Genomic DNA, 25,351 nt, shown 5'->3' on the forward strand with positions numbered 1-25,351 from the left:
AGTATACAGAAATCAGAATTCAGAGAACAGCTAGATCTGCAGCTGAGAGAACAGGGATTTTATCAAAAACCCAGTACATGACACATCACTAGAATCAGGGTCTCTGCCTCTACATCTATAGGGTCAGGCATCAAGATATACCTCTTCTGGATGATGTTAGTAAAACCTTCTGCCAGGTAGTCCAACCACGCCCCCACCACTGATTGGATGCAAAACTGAAATTGCAGTACAGGGAGAAAATTAATGTTGTTCATCCCAGGAGCCGCCGGATGTCAGTCATATAGGCGTGCTGGTGCGGCTACTGTCACCAGCAGCTGTATGTAAGCTCCCCGTGGTGCCGAGTATTATCCAGATGTCCTTGAAACACTGAAAAGAATCCATCAGAAAGTTTTTACCACCTGAGAGCAGCACGATGTAGGGGCAGAGACCCTGATTTCAGCAATGTGTCACTTACTGAGCTGCTTGCTGTAGTTTTAATCACAGATTTAGCAGCAGGAGATTATTACTAGAGGACTATTAAATCTGCTGCTAAGTGGTCCAACTAATTGGAAGCTTTCTGTGTACGCTGTGCATAGGCAGAAAGCTGCCAATCACTTGTTTAGAGAGATCAGCATTCAGAGAACAGCTAGATCTGCATTAGAGAAAACAGGGATTTTATCAAAACCACAGTAAGTGACACATGACTGGAATCAGGGTCTCTACCCATACATCATGCTGCTTTCAGATGGGGAGGAAAAACATGGTGACAGATTTTCTTTAAGGCATCAACATATTCCACTTCTAGATACATTTTATTGTGGCACTCAGCTTTATAGGAAAGCACAGTAAGCGGATGCGTGCAGACAAACCTTTTTCGCCCTTCATTAGAACCCATGGAGCAGAATGTACAGGTTGAGCGCAGCGTCAGCCGCGCGGCGCGCAGGGTGGTCGTACTGCGGGTACTGAATGCCTGACATGACTTCACTATTCCTGGCATTGCACAGCGGCGCAGACAACAGGTATAACAGGAATGTGCGGCTTGCGAGAACTTCCAGTAAAAAAAATAATGATAGATAAGAAGGAATCGGAACAGGTCCTGTTGTAAATATCAACATTCACATTTCCAGATCCAGCACGCACGGACGAGACTCGATCGTGTACGGGCCACATCACGCAAGGAGAAAGGCAAACATTACCGTACCGGAAGCTCATATCCCATAATAGTGAAAACGACTTTATATAATCAAAATATCTTCAAATAAAAAGAACATAAAAATCACCATAGAATCCTCAAACTTCATATTCTGGCTCATTTAATTGGTTTTCATCTATTCTACAATCGACGGAGGCATAACTAGAGTTCAATGGACCGAGTGCAAAATTTGGACCTTGGCCCCCCGTCCCTGCCTCCCTCGGGGCACAGGATAATTATACTGACACTTGGCTCTTGTCCTCAGCACCCAGCTTTCCAATGATCTGCTATACGTCTTTCCCCCAGCTCCAATATCCCTCTTTCCCTCAGCATCCAGCTTTCCATATTCTTATATCCATCTTGTCCTCAGCACCCAGCTTTCCAATGCTCTGCTATACATCTTTCCCCCAGCTCCGATATCCCTCTTTCCCTCAGCATCCAGCTATCCATCTTGTCCTCAGTACCCAGCTTTCCAATACTCTGCTATACATCTTTCCCTTAGCGCCCAGCTTTCCCTTGACATCAGAGAATAGGAAAGCTGGGTGCTGAGGGAAAGATGTGTAGCAAAACATGGGAACGTTGAGTGCTGAGAGAAAAATGTATAGCAGGGCAACGGAAAGCTGGGTGCTGATGACAAGATGGATATCAGAATATAGTAAAGTTGGGTGCTGAGGGCTATCAAGTGCATGGGAAAGCTGGGTGCTGATGACAAGATGGATATCAGAATATAGTAACGTTGGGTGCTGAGGGCTATCAAGTGCATGGGAAAGCTGGGTGCTGATGACAAGATGGATATCAGAATATAGGAAAGTTGGGTGCTGAGGGCTATCAAGAGCATGGGAAAGCTGGGTGCTGAGTTAAAAAGTATAGGGGAGGGATATATTAGCAAAACATGGGAAAGTTGAGTGCTGAGAGACAGATGTATAACAGGGCATAGGAAAGCTAGGTTCTTATGATATTATAGATATCAGAATATAGGAAAGCTGGATGCTGAGGGCTATCAAGGGTGCTGAGTTAAAGATGTATAAGACTGCATGAGAAAGCTGGGTGCTGAGGGAAAGATGTATAGTGGAGCTTTGGAAAGCTGGGTACTGAGGGAAAGATGTATATCAGAACATGAGAAATCCAGGTGCTGAGGATAAAATGGATATCAGAATATAGGGAAGCTGGGTGCTGAGGTCTACCAGAGCATGGGAAAGCTGGATGCTGTGTTAGAAATGTATAGCAGAGCATGGGAAAGCTGGGTGCTGAGGACAAGATGGATATCAGAATATAGGAAAGCTGGGTGCTGACAAAAAGATGTATATCAGAATATAGGAAAGCTGGGTGCTGAGGGCTATCAGAGCATGGAAAAGTTGGAACCCTTGCAACCGCGATCGTTCCGCTCTTTCTTGCCGACAATTGAAACTGAGAATGTGAGAGTTTATAACATTTGTGTCTATTCTAGAAAATGCTTTATGAGCTCAGCAGTGTGAAGCTTCAATTGGACGATCCGATGATCAAGGATGAGCGTCCCTGTGATGGCAAAATTAGTGTAACTGAGCAGTAGAAAAATATTGTCTAGTCTGGTGAATCCCAACTTCTGTTGCACCATGCTGATGGAAGTGTCCAAATTTTACACTATTCAAATAGTGAACGCGGATTAATGGTGAGGTGAGAGTTTACTTGGCTCTCCATGGGTACTTATCTTCCCTGCTTCCCTACCCTTCATAGTCCCATCTGTAGATGAGGTAGCACGGACCATTAAGAAGATGTCGTCAACTGTAACTATCTTGCCCTTGTGCTACTAGATGGGTGTCTTTAATAAAGAGGCCATTCAGTTTATACGTACAATTAATGTAGAGAGACGTCCGTCACTGAGCAGAAGATCTTGAGGCTCTTTGTATGTCTTTTGGGATGTAACTAAACAAACATTTATGTATCCTAATTAAGATTTTGGATTGGTGATTTCACATAGCAAGAGTATGACAAAGTTGGTGGATGTGGCAATTACCGTAGAGAGACATCTGTCACTGAGCAAAAGACCTTCAGGCTCTTTGTATGGCTTTTGGGATTTAACTAAACACACATTTATGTATCATAGTTAAGATCTTGGATTGGTAATCTCCCATAGAAAGAGTATTACAAAGTTGGTGAATCTGGCAATTACCGTAGAGAGACGTCTGTCACTGAGCAAAAGACCTTGAGGCTCTTTGTATGGCTTTTGGGATGTAACTAAACATACATTTATGTATCATAGTTAAGATCTTGGATTGGTGATTTGACATAGAAAGCGTATTACGAAGTTGGTGAACGTTCTGTTCGGACGGCAAGTTCTTCCAGTCATAGATGGACCCTTTTAAAACATGCTGTAATATGCTGTCTATAAGAGTTTTCCCATTAAAGACATTTATGACCAATCCACATCTTGGATTCCCGATTTGTATCCCCCCACTGTTCCTCCTCTGGTGTCAGGATTGAATGGAGCAGCATGCTCGCCTAATGTCTAAAGGGGGCTTTACACGCAACGACATATCTAATGATATATCGTCGGGGTCACGGAATTCGTGACGCACATCCGGCGTCGTTAGTGACGTCGTTGCGTGTAACAGCTAGGAGCGAGTGTTAATGATCAAAAATACTCACCTTATCGTTGATCGTTGACACGTCGTTCATTTTCAAAATCTCGTTGGTTGTTCTGGACGTAGGTTGTTCGTCGTTCCTGAGGCAGCACACATCGCAATGTGTGACACCCCGGGAACGACGAACACAGCTTACCTGCGTCCTCTGGCAACGAGGTGGGCGTGTCAATAATGCAGCTGGTCTCCGCCCCTCCGCTTCTATTGGACGCCTGCCATGTGACGTCGCTGTGATGCCACACGAACCGCCCCCCTTAGAAAAGATGCGGTTCGCCGGCCACGGTGACGTCGCTGGGAAGGTAAGTCCGTGTCACGGTGCCTAGCGATATGGTGCGCCACAGGCAGCGATTTGCCTGTGACGCACAACCGATGGGGGCAGGTGCTTTCACCAGCGACATCGCTAGCGATGTTGCTGCGTGTAAAGCAGCCTTAATTCGACTGATGGAGATAGTTAAGCGATCATGTCACTCTAGTCAATCCTGATCTTCAGATCCCCCTAGTCACCCTTCCCTCTCCACTGAAGCACAGTCCTGGTTCTGAACACTTTGTTTCTGTTCATTGCCTTTCTGACAACAGGTGTTTCCATGCTGTAATTTAGTCAGCCTTATCACCCAGTGGGTGTAACTATTTAAAGCTTCTCCAGGCTTCCATTTCCCACTCGGACCCTGCTTGGACTTACAGCTTGTTTGCCAAGTGTTTTTCAAGGCTGATTATTAATTTTGGTTTATCTTTTATTCTGCTCCTTCCCCCGGATTCTTAAGGAGGTACGTGGAACCCTCAATGGCCGCTTAGGAAGTAGTGGTCCGAGTGATCATCTTAGTCATCCAGTTAGGGCTGAAGAGCAGGAGTGTTCAATCAGAAGGCATAGCCCTGTAATCTAAGAAAAAGACTGATGGCACTTCCTACTTTTCTAATGTGAATAGGTGCAAACTGAACATGAAACATAGTAACAAAAAGGAGACAGTTGCACTCTGTAGCGCTAAGATATGTAAAACAATGAATATGGGAATGTAGACATGCATTACTGCTATGAAAAACATGCAGAAATTGAGATACTTAGCACACAAAAATGGCCTGTTTTATGTGAGCCCAACAGCCAGTGACAAGGCTGTTGGGTCCCTGACTAATCTAATGCCTCTCTATGGTTTAAAAACCTCCAATTTATGGGTGGACAGGAACTTGCAAATGGAGAATTAAAATAGCCTGAGACTGAAGAGCAGGAGTGCTCAATCAGAAGGCAAGACCCTGTAATCTAAGAAAAAGACTGATGGCACATCCTACCTTTCTATTGTAAACAGGTGCAAACTGAGCATGAAACATAGTAACAAAAAGGAGACAGCTGCACTCTGTAGTGGTATGATATGTGTAACAATGAATATGGAAATATAGACATGCAATGCTGCTATGAAAAACATGCAAAAAGTGAGATACTTAGCACACAAAAATGACCAGTTGGATGTGAGCCCAACAGCCAATGGCAAGGTGACCTCTTTTTGTTAGGTCCCTGCCTACTTTTATGTGAGCCCAAAAGCTGCCCATAAATTGTAGGGTTTTTTTTAATCCAAAGAGAGGCATTAGTTTTGTAGGGACCCAACAAAAAGAGGACACCTTGCCGCTGGCTGTTGGGCTTACATAAAACTGGCCATTTTTGTGTGCTAAGTATCTCAATTTTTACATGTTTTTCATAGCAGTAATGTATGTCTATATACCCATATTCATTGTTCTATATATCTTAGCACTACAGAGTGCAGCTGTCTCCTTTTTGTTACTATGTTTTTTTGCACCTGTTTACATTAGAAAGGTAGAATGTGCCATCAGTTTTATTCTTAGATTATTCAGGAAGAATGTCTGTTGACTGAACGATTGATGTAATGTGTATACAGGACCTCAGTATGGAGGTCACAGAACCTGTCCTTGTTTTGGGGTGAAAGGTCTGGTCTAAAGCAAATTACGTCACCCGAGAATCAAGTAACAAAAGAAAGAGTCTTATTATATCCGCGTATAAAGCATTCTGAACCTTGATGTGGCTTTTATTTGCAGATCTTCCCACCATCACGAGTTCCTGGGACTGTCCGGAGTATGACTATGATGTCAATGACATAGATTTGCCCTTTTTGGCTTATCTTACCTCCCCTGATTATTCCTCCGGTGACTCAGATATTTGCAACCTGTCTGAAAGCATTGGCGTCACTGAAACGCTCCCTCATTTTACAGGTGAGTGCACTGATAAGGTTTTTATTATTTGATTGTAGATATTACCTGCCTAACGCTGCCCATATACACTAAAAGTCCATTTTAGACCATGGAGTGCTTTTTATGACGACTCAATTTCCGATAATTGTGGAGCGTAAACAGGCTGCCAATCGTCCAGTGTATAGGCGAAACGTTCGTCGGGTGAAATGATCTGTCGGTTCTCAGAAAAGATCATGCTTCTCAGCAGCACATTGTACAGTGTAAACAGGACGTGTGCTACCAAGCACACTGAGCACATAGGCTGACAATCTATTACTCATCGTTTTGCAAACATATTATATGTAGTCAAACTGCATTTTCTCCTATGTTCGATGGTGCCGTCAAGGATTACGTATGAATCCTTCACAAAATTGGATTTGGGAGGCAATAATGATGCAGATGGAACCACCATGTGCACCACTGGCAGACACATCCAGAAAAGGGCCAATGGGCAAGAACCATATAGGGGCCCTTTGCAGCCCAAGAGCTCATAAAATGCACAAATCCACCTGCTCTGGAGGTAGAAATGGGCCCCCAACCTCTTGGGCCTGTGCGGCTGCACCAATGATATGTGACCTCTAGTGTGCTCTTTTGTGCATGAGTTTCAGCCGTATACACCTATTGGAGGTAGACATCTAGAAGTTGTAGTCAAGGCCTTCGTGTCCACCTCCAATAGGCATATATGGCCAAAAATGATGTACAATGGAGCACACCAAGGGTGGAGACATCATTAAGGTAAGGGGGCCATTTCCATCTCCACAGCAGGTGGATTTGTGTATTTGGATGATCTCTTTGGCCACAAAGGGCCCCTATATTGTTCTTACACAGGCACCCTCTTCTGGATGTGTCCACCAGTGGTGCAGACGGTGACTCCATCTCCATCATTATGGTCAAATCCTATTTTGTCGGAGGTGTGAAGGTAATCCCCAAGGAACGAAGGAGAAAACTCAGGGGCCTAAGTTGTCCAACCACCGCTGATCAAGTAGTATTTTGGACATAGACTAATGCCTCAAGTCGGGTGATGGAAACCCACCTTAAAATGCTATAACCTCCAAGACATGACCAAAAACCACCCCTGAGTCTCCAGGGAAATAATTGCATCATTACGGTCAAATCCCATTTTGTCGGGGGTGTGAACGTAATCCCCAAGGAACAAAGGAGAAAATTCAGGGGCCTAAGTTGTCCAACCACCGCTGATCAAGTAGTATTTTGGACGTAGTTTAATGCCGCAAGTCGGGAGATGGAAACCCACCTTAAAATGCTATAACCTCCAGGACATGACCAAAAACCACCACTGAGTCTCCAGGGAAATAATTATTCCATAGAAATAATTAAAGGGCTATTCCCAAAAGCTAAAGTGTCCCCCCCCATCCATGGGATAGACGATAACTTGATGGAGGTCCAACCACTGGGAACTCCAGCGATCTCTAGAACGGGGCTTTGGTTCTTTGAATGAAGCACAGTTGCACATGTTTGACGTCCACTGTCCTCATTGTTTATGGGACTGCTAGAAATAGCAAAGCACTGTTGTCTACCCTTGTCATCAGACCCATAGACAACGAAAGGTCGAGTATGGAGATCTCCGCTTCATTCAACTAGCGGTTCTGCAGAGCACGGGTAGAGATCGCTGGGCATCTCAGTGCTCAAAGCGTATCCTGTAGAAGGGCTCTTTGGGGTCTTCGGTTACCCAAAAACACGACATTAGGGTCCTTTTTAAAGGGAACTTGATAGTGGATTTCATGATTTCAGCTAGGCATGGGTGACCCTGAAACGCTGCGGCATTTCAGAGAAAAACATACTCTAAAAGCCACAGTCAGGCAGGTCCCCGGTGGCTTTTCCTTGCCCACTCTCCTTGAGGGACAGGTCTCTTGTGCACTGGCAGGCGATGAGAAAAGCCGCTGGGTTCCTCTCTATCCGATTGGTCTGAGATGAGGTAGCAAAAACCTGCTGACAGATTCCCTTCATATGAACGTATTATACAGACCCCATGTCCTGAAAGTCTTCTCCGTACAGCCGTTTCTTTTTGCATTATATCATTATCCGGACCCCACGTCCTAGAAGTCTTCTCCGTGCAGCCGTTTCTTTTTGCATTATGTCATTATACGGACCCCACATTCTGGAAGTCTTCTCCGTGCAGCCGTTTCTCTTTGCATTATGTCATTATATAGTCCCCACGTCCTGGAAATCTTCTTCATGCAACCGTTTCTTTTTGGATTATGCCATTATACAGTCCCCACATCCTGGAAGTCTTCTCCGTGCAGCTGTTTCTTTTTGCATTATGTCATTATACGGACCCCACATTCTGGACATGAAAGTCTTCTCTGCAGCCGTTTCTTTTTGCATTATGTCATTATATGGACCCAACATCCTGGAAGTCTTCTCCGTGCAGCCGTTTCTTTTTGCATTATATCATTATATAGTCCCCACATTCTGGAAGTCTTCTCCGTGCAGCCATTTCTTTTTGCATTATATCATTATATAGTCCCCACGTCCTGGAAATCTTCATGCAACCGTTTCTTTTTGGATTATGTCATTATACAGACCCCACATCCTGGAAATCTTTTCCATGCAGCCGATTTTTTTTTGCATTATGTCATTATACAGACCCCACATCCTGGAAGTCTTCTCCGTGCAGCTGTTTCTTTTTGCATTATGTCATTATACAGACCCCACATTCTGGACATGAAAGTCTTCTCTGCAGCCGTTTCTTTTTGCATTATGTCATTATATGGACCCAACGTCCTGGAAGTCTTCTCCGTGCAGCCGTCTTTGCATTATGTCATTATATAGTGCCCACGTCCTGGAAATCTTCTTCATGCAACAGTTTCTTTTTGGATTATGCCATTATACAGTCCCCACATCCTGGAAGTCTTCTCAGTGCAGATGTTTCTTTTTGCATTATGTCATTATACGGACCCCACATTCTGGACATGAAATTCTTCTCTGCAGCTGTTTCTTTTTGCATTATGTCATTATATGGACCCAACATCCTTGAAGTCTTCTCCGTGCAGCCGTTTCTTTTTGCATTATATCATTATATATTCCCCACATTCTGGAAGTCTTCTCCGTGCAGCCATTTCTTTTTCCATTATATCATTATATAGTCCCCACGTCCTGGAAATCTTCATTCAACCGTTTCTTTTTGGATTATGTCATTATACAGACCCCACATCCTGGAAGTCTTCTCCGTGCAGCCGTTTTTGTTTTGCATTATGTCATTATACAGACCCCACATCCTGGAAGTCTTCTCCGTGCAGCTGTTTCTTTTTGCATTATGTCATTATACGGACCCCACATTCTGGAAGTCTTCTCTGCAGCCGTTTCTTTTTGCATTATGTCATTATATGGACCCAACGTCCTGGAAGTCTTCTCCGTGCAGCCGTTTCTTTTTGCATTATATCATTATATAGTCCCCACATTCTGGAAGTCTTCTCTGTGCAGCCATTTCTTTTTGCATTATGTCATTATATAATCCCCACATCCTGGAAGTCTTCTCTCTGCAGCCGTTTCTTTTTGCATTATGTCATTACACGGACCCCACGTTCTGGAAGTCTTTTCTGTGCAGCCGTTTCTTTTTGCATTATGTCATTATACGGACCCCACATTCTGGAAGTCTTCTCTGCAGCCGTTTCTTTTTGCATTATGTCATTATATGGACCCAACGTCCTGGAAGTCTTCTCCGTGCAGCCGATTTTTTTTGCATTATGTCTTTATACAGTCCCCACATCCTAGAAGTCTTCTCTGTAGCCGTTTCTTTTTGCATTCTGTCATTATACAGACCCAACGTCCTGGAAATCTTCATGCAGCCATTTCGTTTTGCATTGTCAATATACGGACCCCACGTTCTGTAAGTCTTCCCCGTGCAGCCATTTCTTTTTGCATTATGTCATTATACAGTCCCCACGTCCTGGAAATCTTCTTCATGTAACAGTTTCTTTTTGGATCATGTCATTATACGGACTCCTTGTCCTGGAAGTCTTCTCTGTAGCCGTTTCTTTTTGCATTATGTCATTATACGGACCCCACGTTCTGGAAGTCATCTCTGTGCAGCCGTTTCTTTTTGCATTATGTCATTATACAGACCCCACATCCTGGAAGTCTTCTCCGTGCAGCCATTTCTTTTTGCATTATGTCATTATATGGACCCCACGTCCTGGAAGTCGTCTCCCTGCAACCGTTTCTTTTTGGATTATGTCATTATACGGACCCACGTTCTGGAAGTCTTCTCTGTAGCCGTTTCTTTTTGCATGATGTCATTATACAGACCCCACATCCTGGAAGTCTTCTCTGTGCAGCTGTTTCTTTTTGCATTATGTCATTATATAATCCCCACATCCTGGAAGTCTTCTCTGTGCAGCCATTTCTTTTTGCATTATGTCATTATATAATCCCCACATCCTGGAAGTCTTCTCTCTGCAGCCGTTTCTTTTTGCATTATGTCATTACACGGACCCCACGTTCTGGAAGTCTTTTCTGTGCAGCCGTTTCTTTTTGCATTATGTCATTATACGGACCCCACGTCCTGGAAGTCTTCTCTGTGCAGCTGTTTCTTTTTGCATTATGTCATTATATAATCCCCACATCCTGGAAGTCTTCTCTGTGCAGCCATTTCTTTTTGCATTATGTCATTATATAATCCCCACATCTTAGAAGTCTTCTCCCTGCAGCCGTTTCTTTTTGCATTATGTCATTACACGGACCCCACGTCCTGGAAGTCTTTTCTGTGCAGCCGTTTCTCTTTTTGCATTATGCCATTATACAGTCCCCACATCCTGGAAGTCTTCTCAGTGCAGATGTTTCTTTTTGCATTATGTCATTATACGGACCCCACATTCTGGACATGAAATTCTTCTCTGCAGCTGTTTCTTTTTGCATTATGTCATTATATGGACCCAACATCCTTGAAGTCTTCTCCGTGCAGCCGTTTCTTTTTGCATTATATCATTATATATTCCCCACATTCTGGAAGTCTTCTCCGTGCAGCCATTTCTTTTTCCATTATATCATTATATAGTCCCCACGTCCTGGAAATCTTCATTCAACCGTTTCTTTTTGGATTATGTCATTATACAGACCCCACATCCTGGAAGTCTTCTCCGTGCAGCCGTTTTTGTTTTGCATTATGTCATTATACAGACCCCACATCCTGGAAGTCTTCTCCGTGCAGCTGTTTCTTTTTGCATTATGTCATTATACGGACCCCACATTCTGGAAGTCTTCTCTGCAGCCGTTTCTTTTTGCATTATGTCATTATATGGACCCAACGTCCTGGAAGTCTTCTCCGTGCAGCCGTTTCTTTTTGCATTATATCATTATATAGTCCCCACATTCTGGAAGTCTTCTCTGTGCAGCCATTTCTTTTTGCATTATGTCATTATATAATCCCCACATCCTGGAAGTCTTCTCTCTGCAGCCGTTTCTTTTTGCATTATGTCATTACACGGACCCCACGTTCTGGAAGTCTTTTCTGTGCAGCCGTTTCTTTTTGCATTATGTCATTATACGGACCCCACATTCTGGAAGTCTTCTCTGCAGCCGTTTCTTTTTGCATTATGTCATTATATGGACCCAACGTCCTGGAAGTCTTCTCCGTGCAGCCGATTTTTTTTTGCATTATGTCTTTATACAGTCCCCACATCCTAGAAGTCTTCTCTGTAGCCGTTTCTTTTTGCATTCTGTCATTATACAGACCCAACGTCCTGGAAATCTTCATGCAGCCATTTCGTTTTGCATTGTCAATATACGGACCCCACGTTCTGTAAGTCTTCCCCGTGCAGCCATTTCTTTTTGCATTATGTCATTATACAGTCCCCACGTCCTGGAAATCTTCTTCATGTAACAGTTTCTTTTTGGATCATGTCATTATACGGACTCCTTGTCCTGGAAGTCTTCTCTGTAGCCGTTTCTTTTTGCATTATGTCATTATACGGACCCCACGTTCTGGAAGTCATCTCTGTGCAGCCGTTTCTTTTTGCATTATGTCATTATACAGACCCCACATCCTGGAAGTCTTCTCCGTGCAGCCATTTCTTTTTGCATTATGTCATTATATGGACCCCACGTCCTGGAAGTCGTCTCCCTGCAACCGTTTCTTTTTGGATTATGTCATTATACGGACCCACGTTCTGGAAGTCTTCTCTGTAGCCGTTTCTTTTTGCATGATGTCATTATACAGACCCCACATCCTGGAAGTCTTCTCTGTGCAGCTGTTTCTTTTTGCATTATGTCATTATATAATCCCCACATCCTGGAAGTCTTCTCTGCAGCCATTTCTTTTTGCATTATGTCATTATATAATCCCCACATCCTGGAAGTCTTCTCTCTGCAGCCGTTTCTTTTTGCATTATGTCATTACACGGACCCCACGTTCTGGAAGTCTTTTCTGTGCAGCCGTTTCTTTTTGCATTATGTCATTATACGGACCCCACGTCCTGGAAGTCTTCTCTGTGCAGCTGTTTCTTTTTGCATTATGTCATTATATAATCCCCACATCCTGGAAGTCTTCTCTGTGCAGCCATTTCTTTTTGCATTATGTCATTATATAATCCCCACATCTTAGAAGTCTTCTCCCTGCAGCCGTTTCTTTTTGCATTATGTCATTACACGGACCCCACGTCCTGGAAGTCTTTTCTGTGCAGCCGTTTCTCTTTTTGCATTATGTCATTATACGGACCCCACGTCCTGGAAGTCTTCTCTGCAGCCGTTTCTTTTTGCATTATGTCATTATACGGACCCCACGTCCTGGAAGTCTTCTCTGTAGCCGTTTCTTTTTGCATTATGTCATTATACGGACCCCACGTCCTGGAAGTCTTTTCCGTGCAGCCATTTCTTTTTGCATTACGTTATTACTCTTAACAGTTTATCTCCGCTGTACATGTTTGATCAGACTTTACGATTTGTTTGCCCATCCTCAGTTCAGTGCCCTCATAATTTTTTTTTTTATAAGTTATTTACTTGAGGTTGTTCTCCCTATACAGGTGTGAGAGATTTTATAGAGGGAACTTGTAGAGCAAGAACACCCGACACAAAGGGCAATAAAACGCCCCCAAAACAAAATAAAGCACGATTGGAGCCTTAAAATGAGGAGCTCAAAGCCAAGACCCCCATTCATTATTACATTTGTGCCCTTTTTTCATCATTTTTTTGTTTTTATTTTGCGCTTTTATTTACGTGTGTTTTTCTTTTCTTTGTCAGTGTGGTCTTGTTTTTGTTTTCCTGACTTTTTAAAAAGTAGTCAAAATTTTTTTATCAAATGTCCTACACTAACCCCAATGCATTTCATAGGCGCAGTCCATCGAATTCAGTAGGAATTGTGTAATGCTTCATTTCCCCTTTGGTGGCGCTGCAGAGATCTCAAACACTTTCTGCAAGGTTTTCTCCAAGATCACAGATGATCCCTGGAGGTCAGAAGAGATTGTTTATTATTAACGTATCCACTCAAGAAAAAAATGAATTGTCCAAAGCAGAAAATTAGAGAAAAATGATCATATTGCAATCACAGTTTTCTCTGCTGCAGATCTAGCAAAGCTGTGTATAATCCCACCCACACCACTGATTGGCAGCTTTTTGTTTATAAGGAGAAAGTGGCCAATCAGTGGTGGGGGTGGGGTTGGACTACCTAGCAACAGGTTTACTAGTCCTGTAATGATAATCTCCTGCTAATAAAACATTGATTTCATAAAAACTACACTAAGCAGCCCGGTAAGTGACACATTGCTGAAATCAGGGTCTCTATATTGTGCTGCTCTTCGATTAGGTGGAAAAAACCTGCTGACAAATTCCTTCTAAAGCATTAACCCCTTTACCCCCAGGCGATTTTCCGTTTTTGTTTTTTCCTCAAGTTCGAGAGCCATAACTTTTTTTTTCTTTTCAATATAGCCATATAAGGGCTTGTGTTTTGCAGTATGAGTTGTACTTTTGAATGACACCAATCATTCTGCCTGGAAAACAGGAAAAAAAATTCCAATTGCAGTGAAATTGCAAAAAAAGGGCAATTCCACAATTGATTTTTGGGTTTTTTATTTACTGTATTAACTATATGGTAAAATTGACCAGGTATTACGATTCCCCAGGTCGGTACGAGTTTGTCGACACCAAACATGTATAGGTGTACTTTTATCTAAGGGTGAAAAAAAGTTTGTAAAACAAAGAATTACACTTTTATCGCCATTTTCCGAGACCTGTAGCATTCTCATTTTTTGGGGTCTTCAGCTCAGTGAGGCCTTTTTTATGCGTCTTCAGCTGACAAGTGAACAGTGCTATCAGATCGTGATATCAAACTTTGACAACACAATCTAAAGGGTTAACAGGCGTTGGTGGATCTCCGCTCCACCTGCGCCTGTGAGCTGCACATGTGCGGGGGATAATGCAGGCCCGCGCGAGCCTGCATTAAGGGGACAGACACAGCCAAGGACATATATATATATACGTCCTTGATCGTAATGCGCCTGCTAGCTGCACATATCTGCTGATCAGATCATTAGACATGTGCGGCGAATAATGCAAGATCACCGCACGAGCATGCATTAAAGAGGCAGACACGGCCAAGGATGTACTGTATATATACGTCCTTGGTCATGTAGGGTTAAAAAGGCCATTTTGTCTTTCTGATTGATGGCCTACCCTCAGGAGCCGAGCGTGCACGTGTTTAGAAGGTTTTGGAGGAACAAAGCTTTCGTCACCTAAGTCATGGCCACCCCGAGGCAAGGTTCACACGGAGTTTGTTTTTTTGCTTCTTCAGAGACAGAAAAAAAATCTGACAATGTCTGTTTCTGGAAATGTTCATTTTTGTTGTTTTTGGATGTTTTTTTTTTCCTGGAAATGTTCTTCTGAAACATTCCTCCATGTTGTCTAGCAGCTTTTAGACTTGACCGTGTCAAGTTCATACAACCTCCGAAGAAGCAGGGCCAAGTTCACACTGAATTTTGTGTTCAAGTTGTTTTTTCTTTGTTTTTATTCATTTTTTTATATAAATAAAGGATTTTGGAGCATATCCGTTTTAAAAATCCTGATCACAAGTGTGATCCCATCTTGAGGATCCAAAAATGTGCTCCAATTTCCAGGGTGGAGAGTTTCTGCTCCAAAAACGCAGCAAAAAAATCAATCAAAATTTGTGGGTTTTTGGAGGGTTTCTACTCTAAAAACTCACCGTAAACTTATATCCCTTGTTAAAGGGAACCTGTCGCAAGATTTTGGCCTTTTAAACTAAAACTAGCGGCTTAAACAGCGCCCGTGCTGCATTCTATAAAGGTGCACGTTACCCCCTGTAGACCCCACAAATACCTTTATAAAATCCCCCACCTGGTATGTAAATTGTCCGGTCTGTTCCTATGGGCGTCCTAATCTGCACCTCATGTCCCTCGTTTTGCCCTCCTCCTGTGCTGATTGATGTGGATGACACCTCGGACACCATCCACGTAGATGGGCAAACTCTCCATATTCTCGGCTTGCGCAGGCGCACTTCACGCTGCCCTGTTGCGGGCAGAGCCGAAAACATAGGTGTGCCCGAGCGAACCGGCGAGTTCTCTGCACATGGGCAAGATTTTTCCTGGTGATGTGAATGACGTCATCTGCTTCATCCAGATCACCGGGCAAAATCTTGCGCCTGCGTAGAGGACTTGCAGGGACATCTATGTTTTCGGCTCTGCCTGCAACATGGCAAAGTGAAGTGCGCCTGCGTGAGCCGGGAATATGGAGATTTTGCCCACTCACATGGATGATGCCTCGGATGCCATCCACGTAGACGTGCAAACTATCCATATTCCTGGTTCACGCAAATGCACTTCACTCTGCCCTGTTGCGGGCAGAGCCGAAAACATAGGTGCGCCTGCGCAAATCGGCGAGTTCTCTGCGCAGGCGCGTGATTTTGCCTGGCGATGTGAATGACGTCACCCACATCATCGGGCAAAATATTGTGCCTGCGCAGAGAACTCGCCCGTGCGCCTATGTTTTTGGCTCTGCCCGCAACAGGGCAGAGCGAAGTGCGCCTGAGTGAACCGGGAATATGGATATTTTGCCCGCCTACGTGGAAGGCATCCGAGGCGTCATCCATGTCAGTGGGCAAAATCTCCATATTCCTGCTTTGCGCAGGGGTACTTCACTCTGCCCTGTTGCGGGCAGAGCCGAAAACATAGGTGCGCCTGCGCGAACCGACCAGTTCTCTGCACAGGCGCGAGATTTTGCCTGGCGATGTGAATGACGTCACCCGCTTCATCCACAGCACCGGGCAAAATCTTGCGCCTGCGCAGAGGACTCGCAAGCCCACCTATGTTTTTGGTTCTGCCCGCAACAGGACAGAGTGAAGTGCGCCTGCGCGAGCCGGGAATATGGAGATTTTGCCTGTCTAGGTGGATGGTGTCTGAGGCGTCAACCACATCAATCAGCACAGGAGGAGGGCAAAAAAAGGGACAGGAGGCGCAGATTAGGGCGCCCATCAGACCAAACAATTTACATACAGGGCGGGAGATTTTATAAAGGTATGTGTGGGGTCTACGGAGGAGTCAGGCTGTAACATGCACCTTTATAGAATGCAGTACAGGCGCTGCTTAAGGGGCTAGCTTTAGTTTAGAAGGCCAAAATCTGTTGAGAGGTAACCGTTCACCTGACTTTCCCTTTGTAAAGTCCTTATTATTCAGCAGAAATAAAAAAGATAACTGTGTATATAAGATTTTTGCCCAAAATGAGACATAGAAATGTATAAAATTGGCCCAGGTGAGAAGAGGTTAAGGTTTTGGCAATTATTGGTATCGACCGCAGCCGCCTCCTATCCTAACAGTCTACGTCTTCTTGTCTCCCATTGTTTCTGGTTAATGTGTCACCGCCCCGCAGACCTGCTGGCCACGGTGACAACACACAGAAAGAATTTGGACCAACAGGTTTTACAGGAGAAGATAAACCCTCAGACTCCGACGTGCGGTAAGTGGAACGCGGCATTTCCAATAATATGAACGTATGTTTGGAAACGGCTGATCGCATCAGAACACAATGTGGCTCCTGTGTTCACATGAAGTAATCTCACACCACCTGTTATTCGGGGTAAGGTCACGGAAGGCAGAGACGACCTGAACTTACCATCTAGGTGTTCTGAGAATCGCATTATAGCAGCCAGAGAGCGGAGGAGACTTTACCGAATCTTATCCGCTCCGTGCAGAGAAAATTTCATGTGTTGCGGAATTTTCCTAGTGCGTTTATTTGGAATATTAAAATTTACAATAAATTTAAATTTTTGTAAATTTTACATAAGTAAGAAAATCTGAGCAAAAAAAACCTCATAAACTTTAAAGGAGCTGCAGGGTTCACTGGACTCCTTTGTCCAGTGTGACCCCTGCAGCTCCTTTAACGTTTATAAGGTTATTTTTTTTTTTGTTCAGATTTTCCTAATTATGTAAAATTTACATGACCAGGCTGTTACCAAATGGCAGCGCAGGTCGGACACTTGAACTCCACTTCATTTATGCTCTGAGCTGAGTGCAGAATATGGCACACCCATTGAGAATGGATGGAGCAGCATTTGACACCCCCAGTAGGAATGGATGGAGCAGCCCTTGGCAGCCCCAATTGGGAATGGATGGAGCAGCGCTCAGCACCCTCATTGGGAATGTATGAAACAGGGCTCGGCACCCACACTGGGAATGGATGGAGCAGTACTCAGCACCCCCATTGGGAATGGATGGAGCAGCGCTTGGCACCCCCATTGGGAACGGATGGAGCAGCGCTCGGCACCCCCATTGGGAACGGATGGAGCAGTGCTCAGCACCCCCATTGGGAACGGATGGAGCAGCGCTCGGCACCCCCATTGGGAACGGATGGAGCAGCGCTCGGCACCCCCATTGGGAACGGATGGAGCAGCGCTCGGCACCCCCATTGGGAATGGATGGAGCAGCGCTCGGCACCCCCATTGGGAAGGGATGGAGCAGCGCTCGGCATCCCCATTGAGAATGGATGGCACAGCGCTCGGCACCCCCATTGGGAACGGATGGAGCAGCGCTCGGCACCCCCATTGGGAACGGATGGAGCAGTGGTCAGCACCCCCATTGGGAACGGATGGAGCAGCGCTCGGCACCCCCATTGGGAATGGATGGAGCAGCGCTCGGCACCCCCATTGAGAATGGATGGAGCAGCGTTCGGCACCCCCATTGGGAATGGATGGAGTAGAGCTTTGCACCCCCATTGAAAATAGATGGTGCAGTGCTCGGCACCCCCATTGGGAATGGATGGAGCAGTGCTCGGCACCCCCATTGTGAATGGATGGAGCAGCGCTCAGCACCCCCTTTGGCCTTTGGCACCCCCACTTTGTTGGATCTTATATAACCTGTATCCTGTTCGTAGATTTATTTCTAAAATTTACCCTTTTTTAATTTTCATTGTTGTAGAGGAGACGAGTATCAAGGACACCAAACCATCACCAGTTACTCCGAAAGATCACAAGCGAAGAGGAGCCAAAGGAAACAGAACGAGTAAGAGTCAAGCCTTTCCCTGGAATACTGTCATACTGTGTTTTTTGGGAGCCCATGGGTTATACATTAGTACAATACTCAAACAGAAGATCCGCAGGTCCCAATGCTGTTTAAAAATGTATCATTTGTATTCACATAATATTAAAAATAATTAGACTTCCAGAATAAATTGACAAAGGGAATTTTAAGAGGGAAGTGCACATCCAAAAGGCATAAATATCAGTCACACAAACTGCAAGTGCAAAAAGTACTGTCCGATAAATACATTCGTCAATCACATAAGCTACAAATGTAACTCACCAATTTGAAAATCCATACATTTTAATATAAACCCTCTATAGATCATGTTTAAGGAGCACTGTTGAGAATGATCTTTGCCATTATGTTCCTGCCACCAATCTCAATGTGCGTTTCGCCGGTATGGCTTCCTCAGGGGAGCAACTTAGAATGATCCCTTATATACTCCATGTAAAACTCAGTTATAATTTGAAGAACATAAAACCTATAACGCAAAGCAAAACAAGATCTTCCACTCCCCAAAGTAATATATAATCTGAAAAACTGAACAAAACTATCATTTCTAGGCTCGGAGCTAATGTTGGCACGTATAAAAATCAGTAGTAAGTGTAAAAGTCTATCTCTCACAGTAACAGTCTTTGTTTTCACTCCCTAGTTGTTCCCCCTACTCTTTATTAAAAAACACTGCTCAAAAAAATAAAGAGAAAACTTAAACAAGGATTTTGTATTTAATTGTTCCCTTCATTTTTGTGAGCAGTATGTTTATCATATATAATAATAAAAAATCCCCTATAGATCATGTTTAACGAGCACTATTGAGAATAATCTTTGCCATTATGTTCCTGCCACCAACCTCAATGTGCGTTTCGCCAGTATGGCTTCCTCAGGTGACAAAGTTAGAACGATCCCTTAAATACGCCTTATAAAAACTCAGTTATAAGTTGAAGAACATAAAACTTATACCTCAAAGCAAATCAAGACCTCCCTACTCCCCCAAAAAAGTAGTATATAACCTGAAAAACTGAACAAAACTGTAATTTCTAGGTTCTCTCACAATCTCTCACAGTAACGTCTTTGTTTTCACTCCCTAGTTGTTCCCCCTACTCTTTATCAATATATTTATCATATATAATAATATAATATAAATCCCCTATGTATTATGTTTAAGGAGAACTGTTAGGAACGATCTTTACCATTATGTTCCTGCCACCAACTTCAATGTGCGTTTCGCTGGTATGGCTTCCTCAGGGTACAAGGTTAGAAGGATCCTCTAAATACATCATATAAAAACCATGTTATAATTTGAAGAACATGAAACCTAGAAAACAAAGCAAAAACCTCCCTACTCCCCAAAAAATCAGTATATAACCTGAAAACAAGGAGTTGTCACGCTAGGTACTGGGTAGTACCAAGCGTACGGCAAAAGGGAAGAGAAACCTGACAAACCTACTGCTACTCCTAGGGGTCCCTCAACAGCCTAGATAGGTTCCGCACCTATGCGTCAAGCTGGATACCTGACCCTAGTTATTCCTAATGCTGAGCCCTGGGGTCCCTCACCGCCCTAGATAGGTTACACACCTATGCGCTGAGCCAGATACCTGACCCTAGGTATCCCTACTGCTGGGCCCTGGGATCCCTCACCACCCTAGATAGGTTCCACACCTATGCGCCGAGCTGGATACCTGACCCTAGGTGTCCCTAATTCCGGGCTCTAAATAATGAATTGGGTGGGATGAGCTCTTCGTCAACCGTATTAAACGGTATAGACGACACAAGGGGGAAAAGGCAAGAAGTAATTATCTACAGATGACATAGGTAGTTCAACAAGGTTTGCAGCATGATATCACAGAGGAGTACAAGCCACCTGCTTGCAACCAAGGCTTAAATGAACTGAAAATATCACCAGCACCAGTCCAAGGAAGGCTAAGGTATTTAAGCACTAAAATAATGCTGATGATCAGCAGCTGGGTGGAAAGCGAGCTCCTGCTGGGTCCAAAAGGGGGAGAGATGAATCCAGTAGGCAAGCTACCTATACCAATGAATACTGACAGCAGCAACAATGGAAAGTCAGGGAGCATTCTGTGCAGCCAAATGCTGTGACCTTCTATGGCCAGAAACCACATGTCTGTCTGTCACCCTTGACACACCCGTAATACTCTCTCAGTAACACACTCTCTAGTTGTTCCTCCTACTCTTTATCAATGCTTTTAACTTTTTGGCCAAGAATCGTCGTCCTTCCACGCTGCCTTAGACAGCGAATAATCTTCCCTCCCCTCCTAGTACAACACTGCACCATCAAATAGATATATACTTGTCTCCGATTCTCTTCTACGGAGGCTCCTTAGGTTCAAAACAAGTCACTTCTCACAGATGCAATAATCCTTCTCGAAGGTGTTACCGCAGACTTATTGTAAACAACCATAGATTATAAGGAGACCGTCTTGGACATAGGGAAGACAAAATTAAATACTGTGTGTGGATAAACTTTACTTCTCTGCACTTATACTTACAAAACACACAGTTAAAACCAGGTCATCCGATAAAACATTGATTACACATAACTCGACCGGTTTCGCCTCTTCAGGCTTTTTCAAGGGTATCTTATTTATAAATAATAAATTAATCAATTAGAATAGTAAATAAAAATATATTAAAAATTGTCATACAGTAAATTGGTCAAGGAAAATACTTGTGCAAAAAAAGGGGAAAGAATCCATAGAATTCTTTAATTTATCTTTGTAACTCAAATTATTGTCAAATGGCTACACAAAGATGTCCACAAGAAACTTCTAAAAGATGGGAGTAGCAATAGATGTTTAATGAACTGTACAAAGGGATAAACAACCGCAGATTAGACATAATAAATCCATAAAAAATAATAAAACAGAAATACTCCTAGCGAGTGACTGCAGTCTTTAACCTTAAGCATGGACAAACCCCTTTACGTGACTTTTGAATCCTTACAGCTTGCGCACTGCACACTGTGAGGATTGTCCGGTCCTGTTAGCATGCGATTTGCATAGTTGCGGTCACATGCCAACTAGACGTGTGTGGCCTCAATACAAGTGAATTGAGCAAGGCTGTGCACGTCTAGTTGGAATGTAACAGGTAGTTTTCAAATCGCATACTTGTGCTTACATTCTGACCTGCCCTGATAGTGATGTCATTCTATTGGGAATCCGTTATTATTCTCTTTCCTTTTACTGTTTCCCCGAAAATAAGACACTGTCTTATATTAATTTTTGCCCCCAAAAATGAGTTAAGGCTTATTTTTGGGTTATTTTCAAGGAAGCATGGGTTTCGGGTAAGTTGATCCCCCAGGAGACTCATACTTAGAAGACCCAAAACATCTGCGTCCCTCCCAGGTCCTCCTGTGCTCCACAGCAGGCACTCCAAGCAGGTCCTTGTGTGTTACACATCGGTCCTCCCCTGTTTCCGGCCGGCACTCACACACACATCAGATCGCAGTAACAACACACACATACAAACATCCGGTGACACAGTACTGCTTTCAGCCGGCAGGAGGACCTGGGACGCTGTGGAACACGAAGTCCTGTGGTGGAACGCATCAAGGACCTGCGATGTGTGTGTGTGTGTGTGCGTTCCAGCACAGGTCCTCAATGCGTTCCAGCACAGGTCCTCAATGCATTCCACCACAGGTCCTCAATGCGTTCCAGCACAGGTCCTCAATGTGTTCCACCACAGGTCCTCAATGCATTCCACCACAAGTCCTCAATGCATTCCAGCACAGGTCCTCAATGCATTCCACCACAGGTCCTCAATGCGTTCCAGCACAGGTCCTCAATGCATTCCACCACAGGTCCTCAATGCGTTCCAGCACAGGTCCTCAATGTGTTCCACCATAGGTCCTCAATGTGTTCCACCACAGGTCCTCAATGCATTCCACCACAAGTCCTCAATGCATTCCAGCACAGGTCCTCAATGCATTCCACCACAGGTCCTCAATGTGTTCCACCACAGGTCCTCAATGCGTTCCACCACAGGTCCTCAATGCATTCCACCACAGGTCCTCAATGCGTTCCACCACAGGTCCTCAATGCGATCCACCACAGGTCCTCAGTGCGTTCCACCACAGGTCCTCAATGCGATCCACCACAGGTCCTCAATGCGTTCCACCACAGGTCCTCAATGCATTCCACCACAGGTCCTCAATGCATTCCACCACAGGTCCTCAATGCGTTCCACCACAGGTCCTCAATGCGATCCACCACAGGTCCTCAATGCGTTCCACCACAGGTCCTCAATGCGATCCACCACAGGCTGGTGAGTATGATTGGGGGTCTTCTGTCTTCTCTCTTTCGGTGGTTTCTGCTTTCTATAATGAAGTGTCCTGCAGAATTCTTTAACTTTTTTAGCTGCATGGACACTTCATTATTGAACCACAACTAGGGCTTCTTTTTGGGTAGGGCTTATTTTGGGGGGAAACATGGTTGTTTACACAGTGCCTGTGCCATGCACAGTGCTGCACAGAGCAGTTTGCCTCTCCTGTGCCATTTCCTGTATCTTCTCAGCTATGTACCTGTCTTTTTTTTTTTCCTCGCAATAATGGTCTCATGGGTGACAGACAGTCATGTGGTTTCTGGCCATAGAAGCTCACAGCGTTTGGTTGTGCAGAATGCTCCCTGACTTTCCATTGTTCCTGCTGTCAGTCTTCATTGGTATAGGTAGCCTTCCTGTTAGATTTTCTGATCTTCTCCTTCCAGACTCAGCAGGAGCTCACCTTCCATCCAGCTGCTGAACATCAGTATTTCAGTATTCTCTTGGTGCTTAAATACTCCCATCTTACATGAACTGTTTGCTGGTGATATTCAGTTCATTCTAGCTCTGGTTGCAAGCAGGTGGCTTGCACTCATCTGGCATATCATTGCTGAAGTTCGCTGAATTCTTGCCTGTGTCATCTGTAGATAAGTAGTTCATGCTTTTTAACTCTGTGTCCTCCTTGTGTCTTCCTTTAGTGTTTAGTGGGGTTGACAAAGAGCTCATCCCATCCATTCCCTATTTAGGGTCCAGCACTAGGGATACCTAGGGTCAGCTATCCGGCTCGGTGCATGGGTATGGAACCTATCTATGGTGGTGAGGGACCCCAGGGACCAGCAGTAGGTTTGGTCAAGGGTCCCCATGTCCCTCTACCCTAGACACAGGGTTTCCCTTACCTTTCGGCGTTAGCTTGGTACTTCCCCGTACCTAGCATGACAAATGGAGGAGATCCCTTTTTAACAGATTCTTGCTGTTTATTTTTGTTATTCATAACCTCCCCCCCTTCACTTTCCTGTGTCCTTGTTACAGTACCAGTCACATAATTTAGATTTAGGACTTTACCTCCTTCTCTTTCCAGACCAAAGTGTGCACCTATGGGAGTTTGTACGTGATCTGCTACTAAGTCCTCATAAAAACCAAGATGCCGTCCGCTGGGAGGACCGGAAAGAAGGGACGTTTCGCGTGGTTAAGTCTGACATGATTGCACAGCTTTGGGGGCAGCAGAAGAAAAACAAATGCATGAATTACGAGAAGCTGAGCCGAGCGTTGAGGTAAGAGAGAAGTGTGAGAGAATAAAAAAATAATCAATATTATCAGTGCCATTGCTCGGGTCGTCCTCTCCGGTATTTTTCTTACTTTGCTGCAACTATGATCCACTTTTACATCCACATGACCACTGCAGCCAGTCTCTAGCAACAGGGATGGTGCTTACATGGACGAATCAAGACTTCAGTGACTGGCTGCAGTGGTCCAGTGGATGCATAGCAAAAGATTGATGCACAGAGCAAACGAAAACTGGTAAGGCCCACCAGAGTTTTGGCAGTGAAGCCTTGGAAGATTTAATGGTTGAGTTGTCATGTGATGTTTGGCTCTGCGCACACCTGCTACCACGGTGTCATCAGACTCTGTTTACACTACAGAGTCTGACAAGCAGCCTGAGCTGGGCGTTGGCTGATTCAGGTTCACTGGTCTTCAGCTCTGCAGGAGTTAATTCCTGCAGACTGGTGAGCAGGGCCTAAGTGCTCAGGTTGCTAATTGCCAAGTGCAGCTGTCACTTCCCTATTTAAAGCACGACGTCCTTCCAGGAGATGCTGATGATAGCTTCAGTTTTTACTCCTGCGATCCCGGTCTTGGTGCTTTTCCTGTGCATGGTGCTCTTTGCTGCACTTATGAGTGGTGTGAGCATTCACCTGTTGTGCGTTACTTCCTCACATTACATTTTGCGTTGCCCTATATATATATATATATATATATATATATATATATATATGTCTCTCCTGTGTGTTTTGAGTGCTGTGTGTACGAGTTTCAATTCTCCTTTGTCCATGTTGTTTTGTTTGGTCTTGTCTTGGTGTTTTCGAGCCCGCCCCGAGAATGGGGGAGAAGGGGAGTTAGATCAGGGTTCGGACAGGAGTTAGGGTCACATTGGGGGTTCGAACCTGGCTACCACCAAACCTACCTCCGAGATAAAGGACAGCACAGGGTCTCATGTGTGAAGGCCAGCCTAGTTAATTTTGGATCTTTTTTTACGCATGACAAAGCATATTAGTGTCTGATCTGATTACTTACTGGGTTGACCTAGTTTTCTAGTCCCTAAAAGTGGGAGATTTATGATGCTGCTTTTCAAGAATTGTAGGATTACACGGGGAGGAGTTCATAACCTCTGGGGGGGAAACAGCAAACGTATTCTATTCTAGAACCTTTTTCACAAGAAATACGATGACTTGCTCTGGTTTCATGTGATGCAAAGTGATACAACGCCGATAATACTGGGAATTTTTTCTTCTGAAAAGTCTTGTGACTGTGACGGCCTCCAGGTGAATTCCCCTTAACAGATGGGTGTAAACAATGTGACTCAC

The 25,351-nt window shown here is 44.3% G+C and overlaps 1 protein-coding gene across 1 annotated transcript in view; it reads left to right on the forward strand.

Moving 5' to 3' along the window:
- LOC142256342 (uncharacterized) overlaps positions 1 to 25,351 on the forward strand; it is a 47,453-nt gene that overhangs the window by 8,139 nt on the left and 13,963 nt on the right. Inside the window, exons 2-5 of the mRNA XM_075327974.1 lie at positions 5,830 to 6,003; positions 16,849 to 16,935; positions 18,393 to 18,476; positions 23,851 to 24,043. Of these exons, the coding sequence (XP_075184089.1) occupies positions 5,830 to 6,003; positions 16,849 to 16,935; positions 18,393 to 18,476; positions 23,851 to 24,043 (538 nt within the window). The remainder of the gene's footprint in view (positions 1 to 5,829; positions 6,004 to 16,848; positions 16,936 to 18,392; positions 18,477 to 23,850; positions 24,044 to 25,351) is intronic.

Source organism: Anomaloglossus baeobatrachus, chromosome 11, assembly GCF_048569485.1.
Source record: "Anomaloglossus baeobatrachus isolate aAnoBae1 chromosome 11, aAnoBae1.hap1, whole genome shotgun sequence".
NCBI classification, from domain to species: Eukaryota; Metazoa; Chordata; class Amphibia; order Anura; family Aromobatidae; genus Anomaloglossus; species Anomaloglossus baeobatrachus.